The sequence below is a fragment of the Cervus elaphus genome, chromosome 21, assembly GCF_910594005.1.
Source record: "Cervus elaphus chromosome 21, mCerEla1.1, whole genome shotgun sequence".
Classification (NCBI taxonomy): Eukaryota; Metazoa; Chordata; class Mammalia; order Artiodactyla; family Cervidae; genus Cervus; species Cervus elaphus.
In genome coordinates this window covers 7,526,062-7,546,255 of record NC_057835.1, presented here as the reverse complement: position 1 = coordinate 7,546,255, position 20,194 = coordinate 7,526,062, and the positions used below count along the sequence as shown (strand labels likewise).

At 47.2% G+C, this 20,194-nt stretch overlaps 1 protein-coding gene across 22 annotated transcripts in view; it reads right to left on the bottom strand.

Moving 5' to 3' along the window:
• Nucleotides 1–20,194, bottom strand: part of PTK2 (protein tyrosine kinase 2) — a 208,497-nt gene that overhangs the window by 131,580 nt on the left and 56,723 nt on the right. For 21 of the 22 annotated variants that reach the window (XM_043879905.1, XM_043879898.1, XM_043879900.1 and 18 more), the window contains one exon: nt 9,570–9,796. In XM_043879905.1, the coding sequence (XP_043735840.1) occupies nt 9,570–9,764 (195 nt within the window). In that variant the 5' untranslated portion in view covers nt 9,765–9,796. Of the gene's footprint in view, nt 1–9,569; nt 9,797–20,194 lie in introns of those variants that run through there. The other variant, XM_043879906.1, reaches the window with a different exon arrangement.

Genomic DNA, 20,194 nt, shown 5'->3' with positions numbered 1-20,194 from the left:
CATCAGCAGCTTTCAGAAGAAGATGAACTCTCACTGGATCTACAGCCTACAGAACTCAGGCAGGGGGACTGAACGTGAAAATCACGTCTCTTTGGACGCTTTGCGACTCCATGGACTATACATTCCAAGGAATTCTCCAGGCCAGAATACTGGAGTGGGCAGCCTATCCCTTCTCCAGGGGATCTTCCCAACCCAGGGATCGAACCCAGGTCTCCCACATTGCAGGTGGATTCTTTACCAGCTGAGCCATAAGGGTAACCCAAGAATACAGGAGTGGGTAGCCTATCCCTTCTCCAGGGGATATTCCAACCCAGGGATCAAACCCAGGTCTCCTGCACTGTGGGTGAATTCTTTACCAGTTGAGCTATGAGGGAAGGGGGACTGGGATGAGCATAAAGCGTCCCTCTGCCTTCCGGATTCAGGGCTGCTGTGATCGACGGTGCAGGCCGAGCACTACCAGAGGGCGTCCTGTGGGGTGCTGGGGGAACTGGGAGGACAGAACCCAGATCCAGCCCCGAGCTCGCCTGCAAACCTGTGCTCTGGGGTGTGAACTCTGCCTACAGGAAGGGACATCTTTTTCTGCTAATTCTCTGAAAGGCGACTTGTGCAGCTTCTCCTTGACAACATCCAAATCCCTGGGCTGCAAAGGACAGGAGCTGGCGCCTCTTTCAAGCTCCCACAAAAGCGCCTTTGTCTCCTGCTGCCGCTCTGCCAGCTCACTACCGAGAGCACAGACTCTCGTCACCCGGCCGTCCCCCTCGACTCCACATCCCCCAGCAGCAACGGCTCCAGAGCAGCCCAGCTCCTGTGAGGACTCCACACCACCCCTGCGCCTCTCGTCCTGCTGCAGTGCTCCTGGTCAGGCGATCCCTCCACGCCCAGACGCAGGGAGCAAGGCAGGGTGCCAGCCATTCCCTACACTCGTGCTTGCCATCAGCACCCCAGGAGGAACCCCACCTTCTCTGGGACCTCTCTCACAGGTTACCCTCATGTCTCTGACTCGTGGGCACACACTGGAGCCCACCTGCAGGGAAGCGATGTAAATTACGGGGATTTGGTCCAAAAAATGTGGTGCTGACCAGGGGGGAAAGTAGGTTCCTAGTCTTGAGGTCTTAATGGAACAGACAGTATTTCCGTCAGTTCGCTCCATCACACTGCCAGAAGACACCAGAATAATATCAAGTCTGGGTTTGTGTGACCAGAGTCCCCAAACTGTAGGATCTGGTACCTAAACCTGATCCTACAGTTAGCAATTTCACTGTCCACTTAAAAAAAACAATAAACACAGACATTTCCTTTTATTTCGCTTTTTGCTTTCCCATTATGCTTCCATATTGATTTCGGTTCTAATTCACATTCTCCAGGACTCTGAGAAATGTCACTTCTCATTCCACAGGGACAGCAGCCAAGACTGTGAGTATAGGAGGCACTTAAATACTTGATGCTGAATGCACGTAAGTCCTCAGTAACAAGCAATTCTGAGAGCCAACTATTCGGTCTGGATAACTGAACAAATAACTTGAGAACTAAATACTTAAACACTACCACATCCACAAAACACACACATACGTCAGTATATGTGTGTATGATTTCTGGAATACCTATCTTTAGAAAAGGGACTGTCTCTAGAGCACTGACAGGATAAGGGCTTTTAATATGCCACTCATGGGATCCAAATTAAATTTCTCATCCTGGATTTAAAGGCTCATGATAAACCAGTCCTACAATACACAAAACAATACTTAGCTACTTTGTAACCTCTGCTGACTCATTTATATCACAGCCCAGGCCTTGGAAACACATAAGTTTTCCTGACTGAATTATCACATTAGATATTCACAGGAAAGGGTTCTTCCCAAATTTGAAAATAAAAGAAGCCAGTGTCTGTATGATGCTCGCATCTCATCACGAACACAGCAATTCAGCCATTTCACTGCTAGGGGAGGGTTATTTTCTTTTTTAGCTTCCCTGTTTTAGGGCAAAATGGGGATGGAAGTGCAGGTAATCCTGCCACAAGCACCCTTCCAGCTGTCATCTCACACATGTACAAGTGCTGCTTAGAAACAGATGTGCAGAGTCAAGAGCTTCTGACAGGGTGACATTTCGATAAGTACAGCCAAACTGCACACCAACAAAACTATACCAACTACAACGGACAACATTACAGACTGCCCTTCAGCTCACGCCAACGCTGGGTCTGAAAATGCTTACCCATTCATCTGTCAGTGGGCATCGAGGTTGCTTCCATGTTCTAGCTATTGTAAATCGTGCTGCAGTGAACAACGGGATACATCTGTCTTTTTCCATTTTGGTTTCCTCAGGATTATAGGCCTAAGAGTGGGATTGCTGGGTCATATGGTGGTTTTATTCCTAGTTTTTTAAGGAATCTCCACACCGTCTTCCATAGTGGCGATATCAATTTACATTCCCACTGACAGTGCTAGAGCATTCCCTTTTCTCCACATCCTCTCCAGCATTTATTGTTCGTAGACTTTTTGATGATGGCTATTCTGACCGGTGTGAGGTGATACCTCATTGTGGTTTTGATTTGCCTTTCTCTAATAATGAGTGATACTGAGCATCTTTTCATGTGTTTGTTACCCATCTATTATGTCTTCTTTGGAGAAATGTCTGTTTAGGTCTTTTTCCCACTTTTTGATTGGGTTGTTTTTCTATCGAGTTATATGTGCATTTTGGAAATTAATCCTTTTCAGTTGTCTCATTTGCTATTATTTTCTCCCATTCTGAGGGTTGTCTTTTCACCTTGCTTATAGTTTCCTTTGTTGTGCAAAAGTTCTTAAGTTTAATCAGGTCCCACTTGTTTACTTTTGTTTTTATTTCCGTTACTCTAGAAAGGGGGTCATATAAAAAGAAATGCATTTGAGTCAGTTCTGATAAGGTAGATGAACCTAGAACCTATTACAAAGAGTGAAGTGAGTCAGAAAGAGAAAGATAAATATCGTATTCTAACGCATATATACAGAATCTAGAAAAATGGTACTGAAGAATTTATTTACAGGGCAGCAATGGAGATACAGACATAGAGAATAGACTTATGGACATGGAGAGAGAGGAGGAGAGGGTGAGATGTATGGAAAGAGGAACTCAGAAACTTACATTACCGTATGTAAAATAGACAGCCACCGGGAACTTGCTCTATGGCTTGCTCTATGGCTCGGGAAACTCAAACAGGCGCTCTATATCAACCGAGAGGGGTGGAAGGGGAGGGAGATGGGAGGGAGGTTCAAAAGGGAGGGGATATATGTATACCGATGGCTGATTCATGTGGAGGTTTGACAGAAAACAACAAAATTTTGGAAAGCAATTATCCTTTGATAATAAAAAGAAAAAAGAAATTCAGGAAGGCAAGGGTGTAGTCTGAAGATGAGAGAAGAGACAGGTTGAAATAGCTAAAAAATAAAGTTAAGGACAACTAATAAAAGTAATTACAGTATTTTAAGGGGAAAAACTGGTGGTTTGAATAAGGGGACTAGACACAACAATGGACAGAAATAAATGTACTTTAAAAATATTTTGGAGGTAGAATAACCAAGACTTGGTGACCTTGAGAAGACAGCCAATATGAGGATAAAGGAAAGGAGATGAGTGCATTCTGCCTCAGACAGCTAAGTAGAAGTTTATGTCACTCAGTGAAACAAAAACTCATATGAAGACGGTTTGGAAACAGGACAGCAAAATGACCAGTACATTTCGATGGATTTTAGATTCAGCTTTTTAGAATATCTAAGTAGAAATGCCCAGTAAGCACTTGGTTATATGGGTCTGGAGTTCAGGAAAGTATGTTAATCGATTAATCACAGGGTAGGATCAGTATACTCTTATTAAATAGGTTAAATCAGGGCATTTCTTGTCACTCATTCATTTAATAAGTATTCATTGATAGCTACTTGGTCTGAACATTCTTGCAGATTTGGGGCTATGAGGAAGGTAGACACAGTATCCATCCTATGAGGTTTGGAAACTGGAAACAGAAGGTAGGAACCAATGGCAGTGGTACCTGAAGCTATAACCATTTCAGTAAGTGGACTGAATTTGGTAGTGTACAATCAGCAAATAGCATTATTTAACCACCATTTCCTTCAAACATATTCTGTAAAATTTCCCTTATTTTTTTCTTTTACAACAGTGAACATGTTTGCTAGGTCCTGTGACTTTTAATCGTTTCCATTTATATGAGGAATTACACATATGGAGACTTTTTCTGTAACTCTGTAAGTGTGCTGTATTATGAATCTAACCTAAACAGTGTCTGCTTCTTACAGCAAACAACACCGAGACAGAGAAGAGAGAACACTGAAAACCTTAAAAAAAAAAAAGAAGTTTATCAATTTGATGGACCAAGCCTTGCGGCGGGGGGGGGGGGGGGGTGTTAAAATTTAAATTTCCATGGTTACTAACTAGTGAGATGAAGCTGTCATTCTGTTTGTTTCTGGAAGTTCTTGTTATGATTTTGGTTGGTTCAGCTTGGCCACTTATCATTCAGACAGCGCTCTGAAAGGAAGTGACCTTCTCCTTCCCTGGGTAGAGAGCACTCATGCAGCTCTGTCCTCCATGTCCATCCATTTACTCTGATGTGTGCCCCTGCCCTATTCATTCAGTGATCGCCTAGAGAGCTAGGTGATCTGGTCTGGTGCCAGCGATCCAACGATGGCAGCATGTGAGCCTGACCCTTGAAAGTCAAGCGCTGAGCAGGAGAAGGACGTGACAATGAACAAGGCAGCAGAGAATCTGTCTGTGAAGAAGGTGAGGCGGGGGACAAGAGAAAAGTGCTATCTGATACGTTCAGCTATCTCCTCGCGGGTAACTCGCAGCACTTCGCTGTTTATGAGAGGAGATATCTGAAGCCATGAGCGTAACTCTCAACACTGTCCATCTCATCACGCCTGTGAATGGCCAAGTACACTCATCAGGACTGACGTGTCTTTTACTATGTCCAGGGGTCACTGTTCTCAGTGCGCTCTCCTTCAGATGCTCTTCACATTCAGGAAACCAACAGGTTCCTACCATCTTCTCTGATCACACCTGTACAGATCGGAACCTGTCATCATTCAGTTACCAAAACAAGAGGCAGAAATTCAGCCCTGCTCTGGAGAAGGCAGCGCATCTTCTGCCCTTGGTCCAGCAGCAGACGCGGGGCCCTCCTCATGGTCCTCAGGACAAAGCAGGCACTTCTGTCTTCAAGATCCACAGTCACCCTCGGTTCCTCGCTGCTGCCATAACAAATGGCCACAAACTCAGGGGCCTAACTAACACAAGTGTGTGACTGTCCAGCTGTGCAGATCACGCGTCTGAAGTGGCTGTCACTGAACTAAGACAAGGCATCAGCAAGGACATGCCATGTTCTGGAAGGTCCGGGACAGGGGACAAGGAGCCAATCCCGTAGGTCCCAGGGGGCCACTGAAGAACAGGGAGCTCCTGGGGGTTCTGAGCAGATTACTGACAAGAAGAGCGGCTCCTGAGAGAGACAGGAAGCAGGAAGTAGAAGGCGGTAGTGCCCGGACAGAAGGCCACAGGGCACAGTGGGAGAGGAGCAGGCGGGGGCTCCTGCAGGGCTGGCGTGTTCACTCCAGAGAGGAAGGTGTGGAAGGCTCCGAGTGGAGGAGTGATGTGCTCTGGCTCTCATGTGAATAGGACGGCTCAGGTGGCGGGCTGTGAACAGACGGGGCAGGGACAACGGGGAAGGCGGGCATCAGTCAGGAGACAGCAGGGCTCCAAGAAAGGTGTGCGGGGGAGGCCCCGGGAGGTGTGGGTTCCAGGTACATATAAAGACAACATGGACAGGACAAGCTGGGTATGAGCAAAAGCAGTAAAAGATGCTGCAAGGGGCCTACTTACCTCAAAGAAGGGGCAACCCCTCATCTCAAGCACTGGATGGCTCTTCTGGAGGAAGAAGTGAAGACAGAGAAGAGAGGCAGAGATACAGTTGTGGGAGCATTAGGTCTTCAACTGAAGATGAGACCAACCAGAATGGGGTACCGTGTGGACTAAGCAGAGCGCGGGATGGAACCACGGCCACGGCTGGAAGGACTTACAAAGACCTAAGAGGCCAGAAGGGGCTGGCAGGCGGGGCCGGGGCCAACCTCTGGCATTCACTACAGGACTTCCTTCCGGGTCCACATCTCTTGGTGCTCCAATATGTCATTTACTGGAGTTTTCAAAGACAGCCTACAAAATGAACCTTCCACGTCCTCATTGCTCTTACAGACACCTTCATCCCACATGTTGGTGGCTGACAATGTATCTGGTTTACACTTCAGAGACACAAGGTGTTTCCCCCAAGGCCTCTGAAGACCCTGTTTCAGGGCTACCCTGCATCTGGCATTGCTGACAATAGTCTGACGTAAACACCGCCCTTCTTCCTAAGTAGAAGACTTCTCTGGTAGAATCTGGATCTTCTCCATACACTAACCTTGGCTCTTCTGCACTGACCCCAAACTTATCTCCAGGGCTGCCTGGGACATGGCGCTGACACTAGGCTATGGTCAAGAGAAGTGATGTTTGTGACCATGGGCAACTGATTACTCGGGCGGGACACAGGAGCCTATACCCCTGTTTAGGAATCATGACTGGACTTACAACTTGCACTGATGTTGGTGGCACGTGGCCACAGGGCGAGGCTGGTTACGGAGGTGGAGCGTGCCCGTGTGCCCATCTCACAGATCCCACCTCCTCACACCCAGGCACTGCATGAGTGGCAGGTGATGGCCAGGAGTGTCACGGCCATGAGGCCCAGGCCTGCAACGCCCAGAGCCCTGCAATGAGCACGGTTCTCCTACTGCGGCTGCTCTGTACACACCACCTACTCACAGTGGAGGCCTGTGAGTCCTGTCAGCGACCACCATACTATTAGTGTGTAATTAGCACACATATGTAATAGGAGTAAACTTTGTTAATTAAAGAACTGAAAACCTCTGTAATGAGTTATGACAAGAATCCTGAGTTTTCCTGGTAAAAAGGAACCTGCAGAGGTTTTAGTTCTCCTGAGTCAGGCAGCCTCTCAGATAACTACTTTCTACAGAGCACAGCTGTCCAGCAGGAACACAATGCAGGCCAAGTACGCCGTTTAAAAATTTCTAGTGGCCGCATTAAAAAACTGTAAAAAGGTACAAGTGAATTTAATTTTAATGATACATTTCCTTTAACCTAGTATGCCAAGAACAAAACTAACAGATTATTGATGAGATATTTTACATTCCTTTTCCATACTAAATCTCTGAAACCTGGGGTTTATTTTTACTTTGTTGTTGTTGTTCAGCCGCTAAGTTGTGTCCAACTCTCTGTCACCCCGTGGATGGCAGCACGCCAGGCTCCCCTGTCCTTCGCTATCTCCCGGAGTTTGCACAAACTCATGTCCATTGAGTCAGGGAGGCTATCTAACCATCTCATCCTCTGCCGCCCCCTTCTCCTCCTGCCTTCAATCTTTCCCAGCATCATGGTCTTTTCCTACTGAGTCGGCTCTTCGCATCAGGTGGCCGAAGTATTGGAGTTTCAGCTTCAGTCCTTTCCAGCACACTTAGAAAACATCAAGTCAGACTAGCTACACTCAAGTATTCAGCAGTGGCATACAGCTACCACATCGGGCAGTGCATCGGGCAGTGCAGCAACAGGGTCTGAGGCTCAATTTAATTACTAACGACAGGCTATCTCCTTTCAGAAAATGGTTGGCTTTTAGATCCATCTTAATTTACACGAAAATCCTGCATTTTCAGATGTTACACAACGAGATGAAAGTGGGTTATGAGTAATTCCCACCTGCCATCACATTGATCCAGTATCATGTGGATTTCATGCTATTCCTGGGGAGGGCTGGGGTCAATCCATGCCAATCGAGGTTTCTCTGCCTCATGCTGAAAATCAATCACCAACTGCTAAGACTTGCTAAATTCTAAACAGTGATCAATTACTGTGAAGTAGAACAACTTGCTCTTTGGCCGCATAGATTTACTAATATTGATCTTCATAGAAGTCTGACAAATATGTTCTCATAACTTATGTGTTTCTATCTGATTTAAATTTTTCTTCACAATATGAATGTTTTGATGCCTGGTAAGGTTCTAACACTGGCTAAAGGCCGACACACGCCCAGTGATCACTGGTTCTTTCCATGGTAGGAATCCTCTCATGTGCAGCACGTATGATGTTAAAACCACAGCACATCTGTCACGGAGCCTTCCCAAAGTGAAACTCCTGATGTAAGAAACTCTAACATCTCCTAAATGTCTTGGGAAATTCATAATCTTTGAAAGGCTCCCCTCCTGCACAAATACTCTGAAGTCTATTGAGGATGCAACAGTTTAAAGAATTTCCTCTCTTGTGTCTGAAATTTATAAAACTACATATGCCCTAACAGCCTTCCCATAAATGTTACATTTACAAGGTTTCCTCTCCAGAGATTGCATTTATAAGGTTAAATATGAAACAGAGCTATAGATAAACTAGAAAAAGTCAGCAAGTGTCATAAAAATTTTGTGAAAAGAGACTATTTCAAGTACAGCACATGGATAGATACTAACACATATTTCAATCCTAAGTGAATGTCTCTCCTTTTAATAATCCATTTGAATAGTCAGTATTACAGTATCACAGAGGTAACAATGTTACATATAATTTATATGTAACATATAGCCTTAAGTCTAAGTTCTACCACTCCCTTTATTGTGCTTAAAAACAGTTAAGGCATATAAGTTAACGAGTAGCAAATTAATCTCGTTATAATAAAAGGGAAGGAGTATATCTGACGGTCCTCCTCACTGGACGTTTGTCTTCCTTAAAGATGAATATGGATGAAGCAGAGAAGCAGCAGGGAGGAGGGGCTTCCTCAACACTTGATCAAATAAACATCCTAACAGCTTACATTCTGAACTCAGTTTTCTGAGATTCTGGTGCTCACTCCTTCCTCTCAGCAACCTCTGCCCACGCGGTGCTGCCCCCACAACTCTTCACCACCCACTCTCACCAGCGCCCAGAGGAAGCCCGTCCAGCGACTCCCACGTCCTCGTGCAGTGACGCCCTGCAGGCCCCAGCCACTGGGGCCCCGGGGAGTGCCGTCTGCACCATGCTGAGGTTAAGGCCCCCCGGGACCCCACCTACAACAGACTGGAGGCTATCTAGGCAGGATCTTTCACATCCCCAGAATCTCATCAGGCGTGTGTATACAGGAGGCATTTGTTTTTTAAGAATCTGTCCTGTCTGAAATCGTGCAAGTAGATTCAAAATTACACTCTCTAGAAAACAACTTATTTCAACAGAATTAGAGGCTATTTTAATTGTTTTGTTCCTTATGTATTTCAAGAATGTTTTTCTAAAAAACAGGTAAGAAAAACAAGTCAATTATATATTGGCATTATATATGATGCAGTTATTTTTCTAAGAAATTTTACATAAATTAAAACTCTAGTCAGTCACATATTAACTCAGTAAATACTACAGAGAAAAGCTAGCATTGCTGATATATTGGAATAACAATTATTACCCTGTCTTTTCGGTGTGTGCCATTAACATTTAACCTAAACACACACTGAGGGTGTATCCCAGGAAAACATACTCACCCTGACGTCGGTTGCATCTCCATGCCTGATAATACTGGCCCAAGTGGTTGGCTCACTGTTGCTTTCAAAATAATGAAAGACCTTTAATACTCGCTCCATGGCCCCAGGAGAACGCTCCACACCAGTACCCAGGTGAGTCTTGGTACTTGAACTCGGTGTGTGATTCAAGTTTGGGTCAAGGTAAGCAGCTGCCATTCTTTTGCTAGATGCTAGGTATCTGTCATATTCTGGAAAAGAAAATAAGTTTTTTCAGTGTACAATATTTGAAATCTACTGGTTAAAATGTATTTTACTGATACACTAACATAACAACACTGTTCTTTGTTCTCTCCCTATGATGTGTTGTATGCAGGTGAGCCTGAGGAGACCTGAGACCTATACCCAGATAATCACTGTTTCCCACTACCAGCCCCCTCCCACCACCCCCACCACCTCCACTCAGAGCAGCACCTGATTCACAGCAGCATAATAAATATTTGTTAAACAAACTACTAGAAGGCTGGGAACCCTATTTCACCTCTGTTCAAAACTGGCTGTTATCTATAAACAATGTAACTTACCACCACCACCCCCTTTAAATCAGGCTCTATATCTGTCAGAAATATCTCATAGGGAAGCAAAATGTGTTAATTTTACTGCCTATTTTCAAAATCTTTTCTTTTAGTGATCTCTTTTGCTCTTCAAATTAGACAGTAAGGAGAATAAATATAGTATAAATTGCTTCCTGAAAAGAAACATTCCATCTTTGGAGTGGTCAGAAGAAATGATACACTGGTGATAAAAAAATCACTACAGTTGACCCTTTAATAAGGCAAGTTTGAACTGCCCAGGTCCACTTCTATGCAGATCTTTTTCAATAGTAAATAAACACTACAGTTCACTCATTCAGTCGTGTCCGACTCTTTGCGACCCCATGAATCGCAGCACGCCAGGCCTCCCTGTCCATCACCAACTCCCGGAGTTTACTCAAACTCATGTCCATCGAGTCAGTGATGCCGTCCAGCCATCTCATCCTGTGTCATCCCCTTCTCCTCCTGCCCCCAATCCCTCCCAGCATCAGCGTCTTTTCCAATGAGTCCACTCTTCGCATGAGGTGGCCAAAGTATTGGAGTTTCAGCTTCAGCATCAGTCCGTCCAATGAACACCCAGGACTGACCTCCTTTACAGACCTACATGATCCCTGGTTGGCTGAATCCCCAGAAGCGGAACCACAGGTACAGAGGTGCCCTCATTCAGGGGGCTGAGCACAAGCTACATGTGGACTTTCCCTACGAAGGCTGGCACCCTAACCCTACGCCGCCCCCGGGTCAGCAAGACGCGTGACAGGGAGTGTGTCAGGGAGGTGCTGAACCAGAAATAATGCACAATCCAGATCCCTCTCTGTGGCCAAAACTCAATGGCAAAATCCTTCATAAACCTCTAAAAAGTAGGTCTAAACTTTTTTAGAGGATAAACCGTTCCATGACAGAATGTGGTTCTGCTTTATTGATTTGAGCTTTCATTTGCTTGTCAAAATTCGATTTGTGCTATAAACTCTCAAACTGGCCAACACCTCCACCCCATCAAGCCTTCCTTGACCTTTCTGGACAGTTCCATGTGCAAGTCTGTTAACCACCACCCAACCCTAGTGGTGGTGTTCCTATCTGTCTTTCTGCAGGACTGAGGATTCAGAGAGCCTGGCATGTGAGCTGGTCAGTCTGTGGGACAGTGTCCACTATGGAATGAGAAGTCCTAAGTGCTGCTCTCTGCTATACTGACTCCTCTGCTTCCAAACAATTAAGAGAATTCTCTGCTGTTTGTGCGGTTCTCTACTTGGTTTTGGCCCGTGGCTGAAGATGTACAACTGGGGCTGCCAACTCTTTGTCTCTAAGTGAGAAGAGCCTTTGCCCTCCTTCACCAGAGAGGTGGGCTCCAACTGGAGTTTGTAGCTGCAGTCCTCTGCAATCTGTGGCTGGCTGCATTTTTTAGAACTTTTCAAGATTAACCAGTTACAGGCACCTGCTACTTACACACATTATAGAATATCTTTTTCAAAAAATTATCAAAGAAGAAGAAATGAAAAGGTTTTTAAAGTTGGCTTACTTGTATAATTTAGACCCCTGTTCTTCAAACCATCAGTGGTAAATGACCAGCTTTGTTTTCATTTCCAACCTGTCACAGACCAATACTTTGTAAAATACAATGGGGAGGAATTTCTAGAAAAATGAAATTTAAAAATAGAAGACATACAAAAGCCAAGCACAAAACTTCTATCATTAGAGTCAATGAACATAAAACTACCATCACGTTGCTATGGTTTCCAGACGCCTGTGCCAGATTCTGCCCTTACTTCGCCCTACACTGTGGACAGTCCCAGCACAGCCCCAGTCTGCGGGCCATGGCCAGTCAAGTCCCCGCTCAGGCACCAGGCTGCCTGGGGCAGCAAGCGGCCAGCGCCCGCTGGACTAGGTGATGGGAAAGCGGACGGCCTGTCAGTGGCGGCTGCCGACCTTCCAGCTTCAGGCCTTTCACTCACACACTAACTTCTTTCTTGGGAGAGCAAGGCAATCCCAAGGCAGGCAGGTGTGAGGACACAGGAGCTGACAAGCCTTGGCACTGACCCGGAGGCTCACTGCACAATCCAATATTAATGCTTCATAAGACAGCACATAAGAAAAAGGAAGAAAAATACGAGGACCACAACAAGAATCTTACTCCAGAGCTGCCTTGCTTATATTCACTGTACATACTAAGATCCCACCAAGAGAGTAATCTCAGTAAGCTTGTGATAAGCTGGCCCTTTAATAAAATGAGATGATTGCCAAATTATGAGAAGCAAAGAACGCAAACTGATACAGCTAAATTTTTAAAAAATTAAAGACATCAACTAGTTTGAAGAGTTTTAAGAATTTGATAATAACCTTAAAGTAAATCCTTAAACAACCTAGGCAACTGTGAAAGTTTTCTCCTTAATTTTGTTCTATCACCCATGATTTCAGTTTATTTTCTCACAAAATGACTAACCTGAGTATCCTAAATGTCCCACAGTGATTTTACTAGACAGAGAAGCTAACATTATTTAAATGTTTGATATTCTAACATGGAAGGATATATATGAAACTCCAATACTTTGGCCACCTGATGTGAAGAACTGACTCATGGGAAAAGACCCTAATGCTGGGAAAGATTGAAGGCAGGAGGAGAAGGGGACAACAGAGGACGAGATGGTTGTATGGCATCACCAACAAATGGACATGAGTTTGAGCAAGCTCCAGGAGTTGGCGATGGAAAGGGAAGCCCGGTGTGCTGCAGTCCATGGGGTCACAAAGAGTCGTCGACTGAGCGACTGAATTGAACTGAACTTGGTATTATAATGTCAGTGTGTGACAGTTTATATTTTTCAAATTCTCCCCTTTCCCAGTGCCCTTTTTCCAATGTGACTTTGACACCCTTTTCAAGAGGCATAGTCTATGTTCCTTCCCCTCGAATCTGGGTTGGCTTAAACTAGGCTCAGATACACCCTAAGCCAGGTCATTAAAGGCAACACCAAAAAAAAAAAAAAGCAAGCAGGGACCGAGGTTCCCATGGTGCCCTTGGGAGGCTCACTCACGAAGTCCACCACCACACTGTACAGAAGTTCAAGCAACCCAAGATCAGAGCTCCCAAGAACCACAGCTTCAGCTGAGCTTCCCATTGATGGGCGGCATCACCTCTGGAAAACTGAGACAGAGTCACCTTGAAAGACCCACTGGCTCCCAGCTGTGCTGCCACAGACAACACCACACAGAAGGGACGAGCCGGCCCTGCTGAGCCCTGTCCAGACCACAGACCTGAACAGAACAAATAACTCATGCCATCTGAAGCCATTACGTGTCAGATGTATTGTTTTCAGCAACAGACAAGTGATACAGCATATGTTCAACTAACATACGCAGCAGTGATTCTCCCTTCACCTGGAAGTGTGGAACATAAAATGACAACCAGAAGTTGTGTGGACAATGCTTGCCCCCTTCTTTGAATTAAATTAAAGATATAGAGCAAGATCTTTTCAGTGCCTGGACAAATGTCACACACCTTCCTAAGTTTGGGTCACTTTCCTTCTACATTTTATTCTTTGTAATTTCAATGTCATGAAACACCTGGGAGTTCCTCTAATGCAAACTTTTTGCCATGTCACTTCCTCAGTGACATCTGTTTCTGTCACAATTATTTTCTTCACTTATGTCAATAAGACATAAAAGACACCTACCTTTACTAAGTTCTTTTGGCTGCAAATCCAGAATGTCTGGCTCAAAAGCAAAGTCAGCATTCCTAGAGTTGGCTATTTTTTTCTGTAATTTCATGTATGTTCAATTAGAGTCCTACAAAGTTATCTCCACCAGGGAGTCAAAGTTTTTGCCATACTGTGTACTTAATTTCTAAGACCCCTAATTAGTTAAAGACCTTAAAAGTAACTGAATATTGGAGACTTAAAAAAAAATCCTAAGGAAATCAAGAATGGCAAAATATAACATATATGTTCTTTAAAAAACCCAAATTAATAAAGTGCTGATAAGATAAATGTATTTCAGGTTGAAAACTAAGAGCATTCAGAGTATGATAACCTATTTGTTTATATTTTAACTGTGACCTGTCGTGGTAATGGAAATCAACTCAGGTTTCCTTTCCGGGGGCACTGACTGCAAGAGGCCAGAAGGGACGCTGCGGGGAGCTGATAACCTTCCAAACACTGATATGGAAGCGGGCAGAAAACCTGGGCCCGGCTATGTAGGATTTATGCACTTTACTGTATGGACGCTGTAACTTTAATTACACATCTTTATTTACAAATATAAGAACAAAAAAGGTTTGTCAGAAGACTCTTATCTAATAACTGACCAAAAGAAACATGCAGTGCCAAAGCACACTAGCTAGAATTAACTGCCCAAGCCACAGTCACAAATCCAGCACAGAAGCAATTCACATGGACACATTTTATAAATGCCAACTGTTCTCTATTTCTGCATTTCTGCCTCTGCCACTCTCTTAATGGCACATGCATGTGCTATTTTGAAAAACAAGTAAAATGTGTGATGTTTGCAAATATGAAAGTACTCATTTACCATCTTTTATGAAAGGAGTTTTTAACTGTATTTATGATATATGGCCATACATATGCACATGTACGCATACTCAAGACAGATGTCTTTTAAGACTCTATTGAAAAATACGGGACATTATCGCCAAAAAATGCAAAGACACTAATAAGCACAAATTTTCACACGTGGCTGCAAAATTCATTTTTCCCTAAAACTGACACATGAAACCTAGCTCTAAGATTAACAGTCTAGCCAGCATCAACATTCATTACAAATGATTAAAATTGCCACTTACTGAGTGGCTCTACATGCAAGGCATAAACACACACTGGCTCATTTAATTTCATTTTCACCACAACTGTTAGAGGTGCACTGTCCTAGCTCCATTAGCAGGTATAAAGTCTAAAATAAAAGTCACCATATTCCAGGAACACAAAGCTACTCGGCAGTTGGGTTGTGACCGTGTGAGGCTGCAGCTCTGAAAAACTCTTTCAGTTCAGGTACACTGTAGGGGCCCATCAAGTCCGGCCTAACGACAAGTCTCCGCCCCTAAAATCCTAAAGCTCAGTGACACAGTCCACTGCTCTCAGCATGCACGGACACACACAGCTCTTCACCACTGCATCCCAACAACACTGGCAAGCACTGAATGTATATGATGGATCACGAATGAAAGGAAGAATGTTGCCTAAAGCAGGTCCCCGGCCTGCTCAGGGTCTGTCAGGGAGAAAGCCTGTGAGTTGCACATCCTGTCTCAGGTACACGTCTGCCACAACTTCTCTGGTGTCGACGGGCCATGGTGGAGTCACACGAAAGGAAGAGGGCCGTCTCCCCAACATTGCTGGTGGCATTCACTAAGCAGCTACTCGGATGAAAAGAAAGGATGGCAGTGTGGCTGGCTGGAATGCTGGACAGAATGGGTGGCTGGGTGAACCTGGGCCACACGACACAACCCCCACACGTCTCCTGGGAACAGCAACGCTGAGCCTGTCTCCCTGGAGCCAGGCGACTCCCGATTACTACTGTAACACATTAAGCATGACAGACTTCCTCAAACACTTCTTTGTCACTAACTGTAAATCTCCCAGATGAAAGAAACATGGTTAAAATATTTTTCTGTATTATTTTATAATTAAATACTTAACAATGTAAATTAAAGTAGAATTCATCAAAGCAGATGATCAAAATCAACGTAGAAAACCTACATTAAATTATTCCTTCAGCACTTTTTTTTTTTTTTTTTAAACTTGTAGTTCCTTCAGCACTTCTAAGTTTACGTCTAACACACCACATACAGCACCAGAAAGCCTCGCCTGTTTAGGAAGAGACGTCCTCAGAGTCCTTCGCACAGCGGGCTTGCCACGGCTCGCACACTCCTCTCAAACAGCTGACTCGTCTCTCCGGCACGGCAGCCCTACCCGGTGGCTCCCATCAGTCACCTCAGTTACACGCGTGGGCACTGAGGCACCGAGGCTAGGCGACTGCCCCGGGTCACACGGCTGCGAGTGTGCACGCTCACTTCCACACCAGATCCCGGCTGGTCCAGGGGCGAGCCACAGAACCTCAGACAGCACACAGGGGGCGTGCAAGCTCCTGCACAAATGGACCCCGCACCAACCAGCATCACCGTGTGATCCCTAGGCAAGTCCGGTCAGCTAGGTTACCTGCATCAAAAGCGCCGAACCGCCTTCTAATTTTATTGAGTATATCAATATCACACACTTCCCACCTACTAACTCGGCCTTCCCCGGCCCTGCGTGGAACGCAGTCTCCCCGGCCATCAGGAGCCCTGGCGAGAGGCCCTCCTGAGAAAAGCCAGGCCAGACAAGAGCACTGAGAGCACATCGCTGGGGAGAGGCCGGGGGAGGGAAGGTCCCACTCAGACTGGACATGGTCGGGGTTCCCACACAAGGTGAGTTCCCAGCTGGGATCCTGAGAGCAGGTATCAAAACCTGAACCCGACCAAAGACAAGGTGGCTGGCGTGCTGAGAGCACCCCGGGGAGCCAACAGGAGGCCTGAGTGGCTTTAAATTCAATCAGCAGGGAAGCAGGACAAGGCCCAGTTGCAGAGGCAGGCTCAGAGCCTGGCTGGTGTTAGGATTTGTACCTGGGCAGTCATTCAAGTCTGTGTGGACCAATCAGAAGGCTTCTGTTATAACCCAGACAGGACTGACTATAGCCTGAGACCAAAGATTTGAAAGCTATAAAAAAGTCCAAGAGGACAGGATTGATCAAACTGCATCTGTAAGACTGAAGGAGACAGTCAGCAGCCATTTTTCTGGCTTGGGCAGCTAACTGGGAAAGTGATAGCATCCACTGAGATAAGGAACACAAGAGGGGCAGACCTGCTGGCGGAGGGGGCTGGGCAGGAAGGAGAAGATCAATTCCGCTTGGTATTTGTTACTGGGAACAACTCGGGTCCCACTGCCTGAGCTCAAGCCAGATGAAGGAGGCACTTCATGCCTCCAGTTACAGGAGGGAAGCAGGGAGCCGGGACTTCTGGACGTTTACTCCGGAAGGGGGATGAGGGTCGGGCCACCACAGCTGACTCTCAGGCTGGGGAAGGGGGGCCCTGACACACGTGACTCGGACATGATGATTAGGGTTCTCTGAAGCCTTCTAAAACACATACAGGACTTCCCAGCTGTACTCCTAAGGAGGAGAAGTAACCCTGCGTTCGGGAAAACACTCCCACTGGTGCACTCTCTCCTGAGGGAGGGGCGCTGGGCACAGTCAGAAGAGCATGAGGCAAGCACTGCCCATCTAGAGCTGACCTGCCGCTCACAAGGAAGAGGGACCGTCCTGACACACAGAGACGGAGCTCGACTGTCCGCCGTGAAACACGCTGCTGTGAAGGCCACTCATCAGGCAGGGGCCAGGGCTCGGAGGTTTGCTCCAGGGATTATTCATGCCGCATTTACCATGCCAGGGCTGCTCTAGGCACTTAAAAACGAAATCATTTAATCCTCATAATAACCTTCTTTCCCCCACTTTCTGGATGTGGGAAGAGAGAAGCAATTTGCCTGAGCCCACAGGCCTGGTGAGCAGGGCTCAGCCAGGCAGGGAGCTGCAGAGGCCAAGCCTTCGCTCAGCAAGCCCCGCAGTCCGGGGTGTGCTCAATCTGCAGCTTCACTTGAAAACTCGGCCACTGGCGGGCTGCAGCGCTGCCTGGCAACACAGCCACACACAGCTGAGTGGGCGTCCTCTCCCTCCGTCCAGGTCACCCCCACACCGTCTCGGGCTCTGCCGAGAGCCAGCCACAAGGTGCTGCTGCTCCCGCCTACCCTCTCACGGCCACCTGCCTTGTCCACTTGTTCCCACCGGTCTCCTGTGGGCAAACGCAGGGGACACACCTCCCTGAGGCTAACTGATTCTGCACAAACATTTACTCAGCCAACTACTAGTATGGATTAAAGCAGCTATAACCCTAACCTGAAGAGCGTTCAGCCTAGTTAGAAGAGCTGCACGTGCGCGCACACACCCAAACCCCCCCCACACACACACTCTGTCTCACATGTGTGGCTGATGACAACTGTCACAGGTACTATTTAAAAATTAATTGTAAACACTATTTTAAAAAATCAGTATCACTAACCATAAAGCCACTAGAAGGAACTCAGTAGCTTTCTACCTTGCAAAAACTGTGCCACCCTGCTCACGGCTTCTGGCCACGCAGACCTCAGCTGCTGCAGGCAGACGGTCACCTGCTCAGGAGGCTGCTGACCTCCTGAGTGAGGAGGCAGAGAGCAGGACAGACCGGTTCCCTCCTAGGTGTGCATTTCACCGCAGGAGAGCAGGGGAGCATATGCGCTGGTGAGGAGAGCGAGAGGGAAGGGGGGGTGGCAGGAGGGTCCCATTTCACACAGGGTGGTCAACTCATATCTTACTGTCAAACCAGAAGAACTAGCGGGGGTGGGGGTGGTGAGTGTTAAACAGATAAACCAGGGCACACATTTCCCCACCTTGCCAAGAAGGGCATATCTAAGCAAAAACCCCACGTCCTGCTAAAGCCCTAGAGCCATGTTTGGAGAAAACCCTGGGAAGAATGAGGGGCCCCTTCCCCAAACACAACGAGGCTGAGTGAAGGCTCTGAATCCCCACTGGACCGGCCCTGTGGGTGAGGGAACCGGCGCTGACAGGACTCAAACAGGAGTGAAGAGGGTTCACGGCGATGCTCCAGTCACGACATCAGAATCCTGGACACGGAACGCATCCCTGCTCCTCACCGTCCCCTCTCCCTGCCCCCTCTGCGGCAGCAGAAACCTGTTACTGTCATGTTCTTGGTTTACCATAAACACACGTACCAGACACACCTGCTCCCTGCAGGGGACACAAACAATTGCACCAACATTTACATAGTGAAGTCCCTACGATGTGAGGAAAGGGACCAGCACCAGGGAGACACTCAGGGAATCGGAGCCGGGTGGCTGGGGCTTCACAGAGGGAACTGTGAGTGGAGAGGTGTCCCAGGAGGGAGACACGCGTCCACACCTGAGGAGGAGTTCAAGGAACTGGCGGATGGCGCCCGAGGCAGGAAGACAGTGACGGGCAGAGGCAGATGAGCTGTGCCTCCCGTGGGGTCGGGTAAGGGGAGGACGGCGCCTGGGCACAGGGCGACAAGGCCGGAGGCCCGGCTGCGGAGCCCCGGTCTCCAGAGGTGGGCAGAGAATTAGCAAGAAGAGCCCTCAGAGAAACAGGGTGCAGGGCAAGGCTTCCCTCCCCACCCCCTCCACTGGCCCTGCGCAACTCAAACTACCATCAGTGGAGAAGCCCAGGCCCTCCAGAACACGCCCACATCATTCTCCCCGCCTCTGCATGCGAGTCCCTACAGCACAGAGGACCCCCCACCCTCTCGGCCGGAAGTGAAGATGCCGCAGACTCTACCAATTCCGCTTTCTTTTTCACTCAGCGAACAACTGCTGAGTGCTGTTAATATGTCCCACCATGGAGGATCAAAAAATAATGAGACCCGAGCCTGGTTGCAAGAACCAGGTAACAGGAGACGAGCAACTAGGCGGAGCTGTGTGAGTCACCAGCTACGCCGGTGAGGGCAGGCGAGCCCTGGGGCCCGCGAGAGACAGAGGGCCACACTCGAGCAAGGCCTGAAGGCTTCACGGGTGAAGAAGGAAAGTTCCAGCAGGAGCAGCAACAGCGCAAGAGGCCAACAAGGCCAGCCCAGCAGGGTCCTCTCAGAAAGCTAAGTGCGCACAGGGCTGAGAGGCTGGGGCCTGCAGGAGCTGGGGAGGGGGAGAGAGGGCAGGGGAGAGGCGGGCAGGGCCTCACGCAGGCGCAGGGTGGCCGGGACCCACTCAGGGCAGTGTGCTCTGGGGGCCACCACACAGAGGCCCTGCTCCCTGAGCTGGGTGCTCAGAAACTCAGGTGTCCTCTGGAAAGCACCTGATTTCTTTGACTGTAAACATGCAGGTATCTAGATAGTTACACTGTAACTATAAAATGGTTTATACACTCATATAAAAATATAGTTTTAACCTGTCTCCCCACTAGTCAATTAGCTCCTCAAGCTGTCAGACCACGTGGCTGTGGTCTCAGAGGCATGGCAGAGGGGCG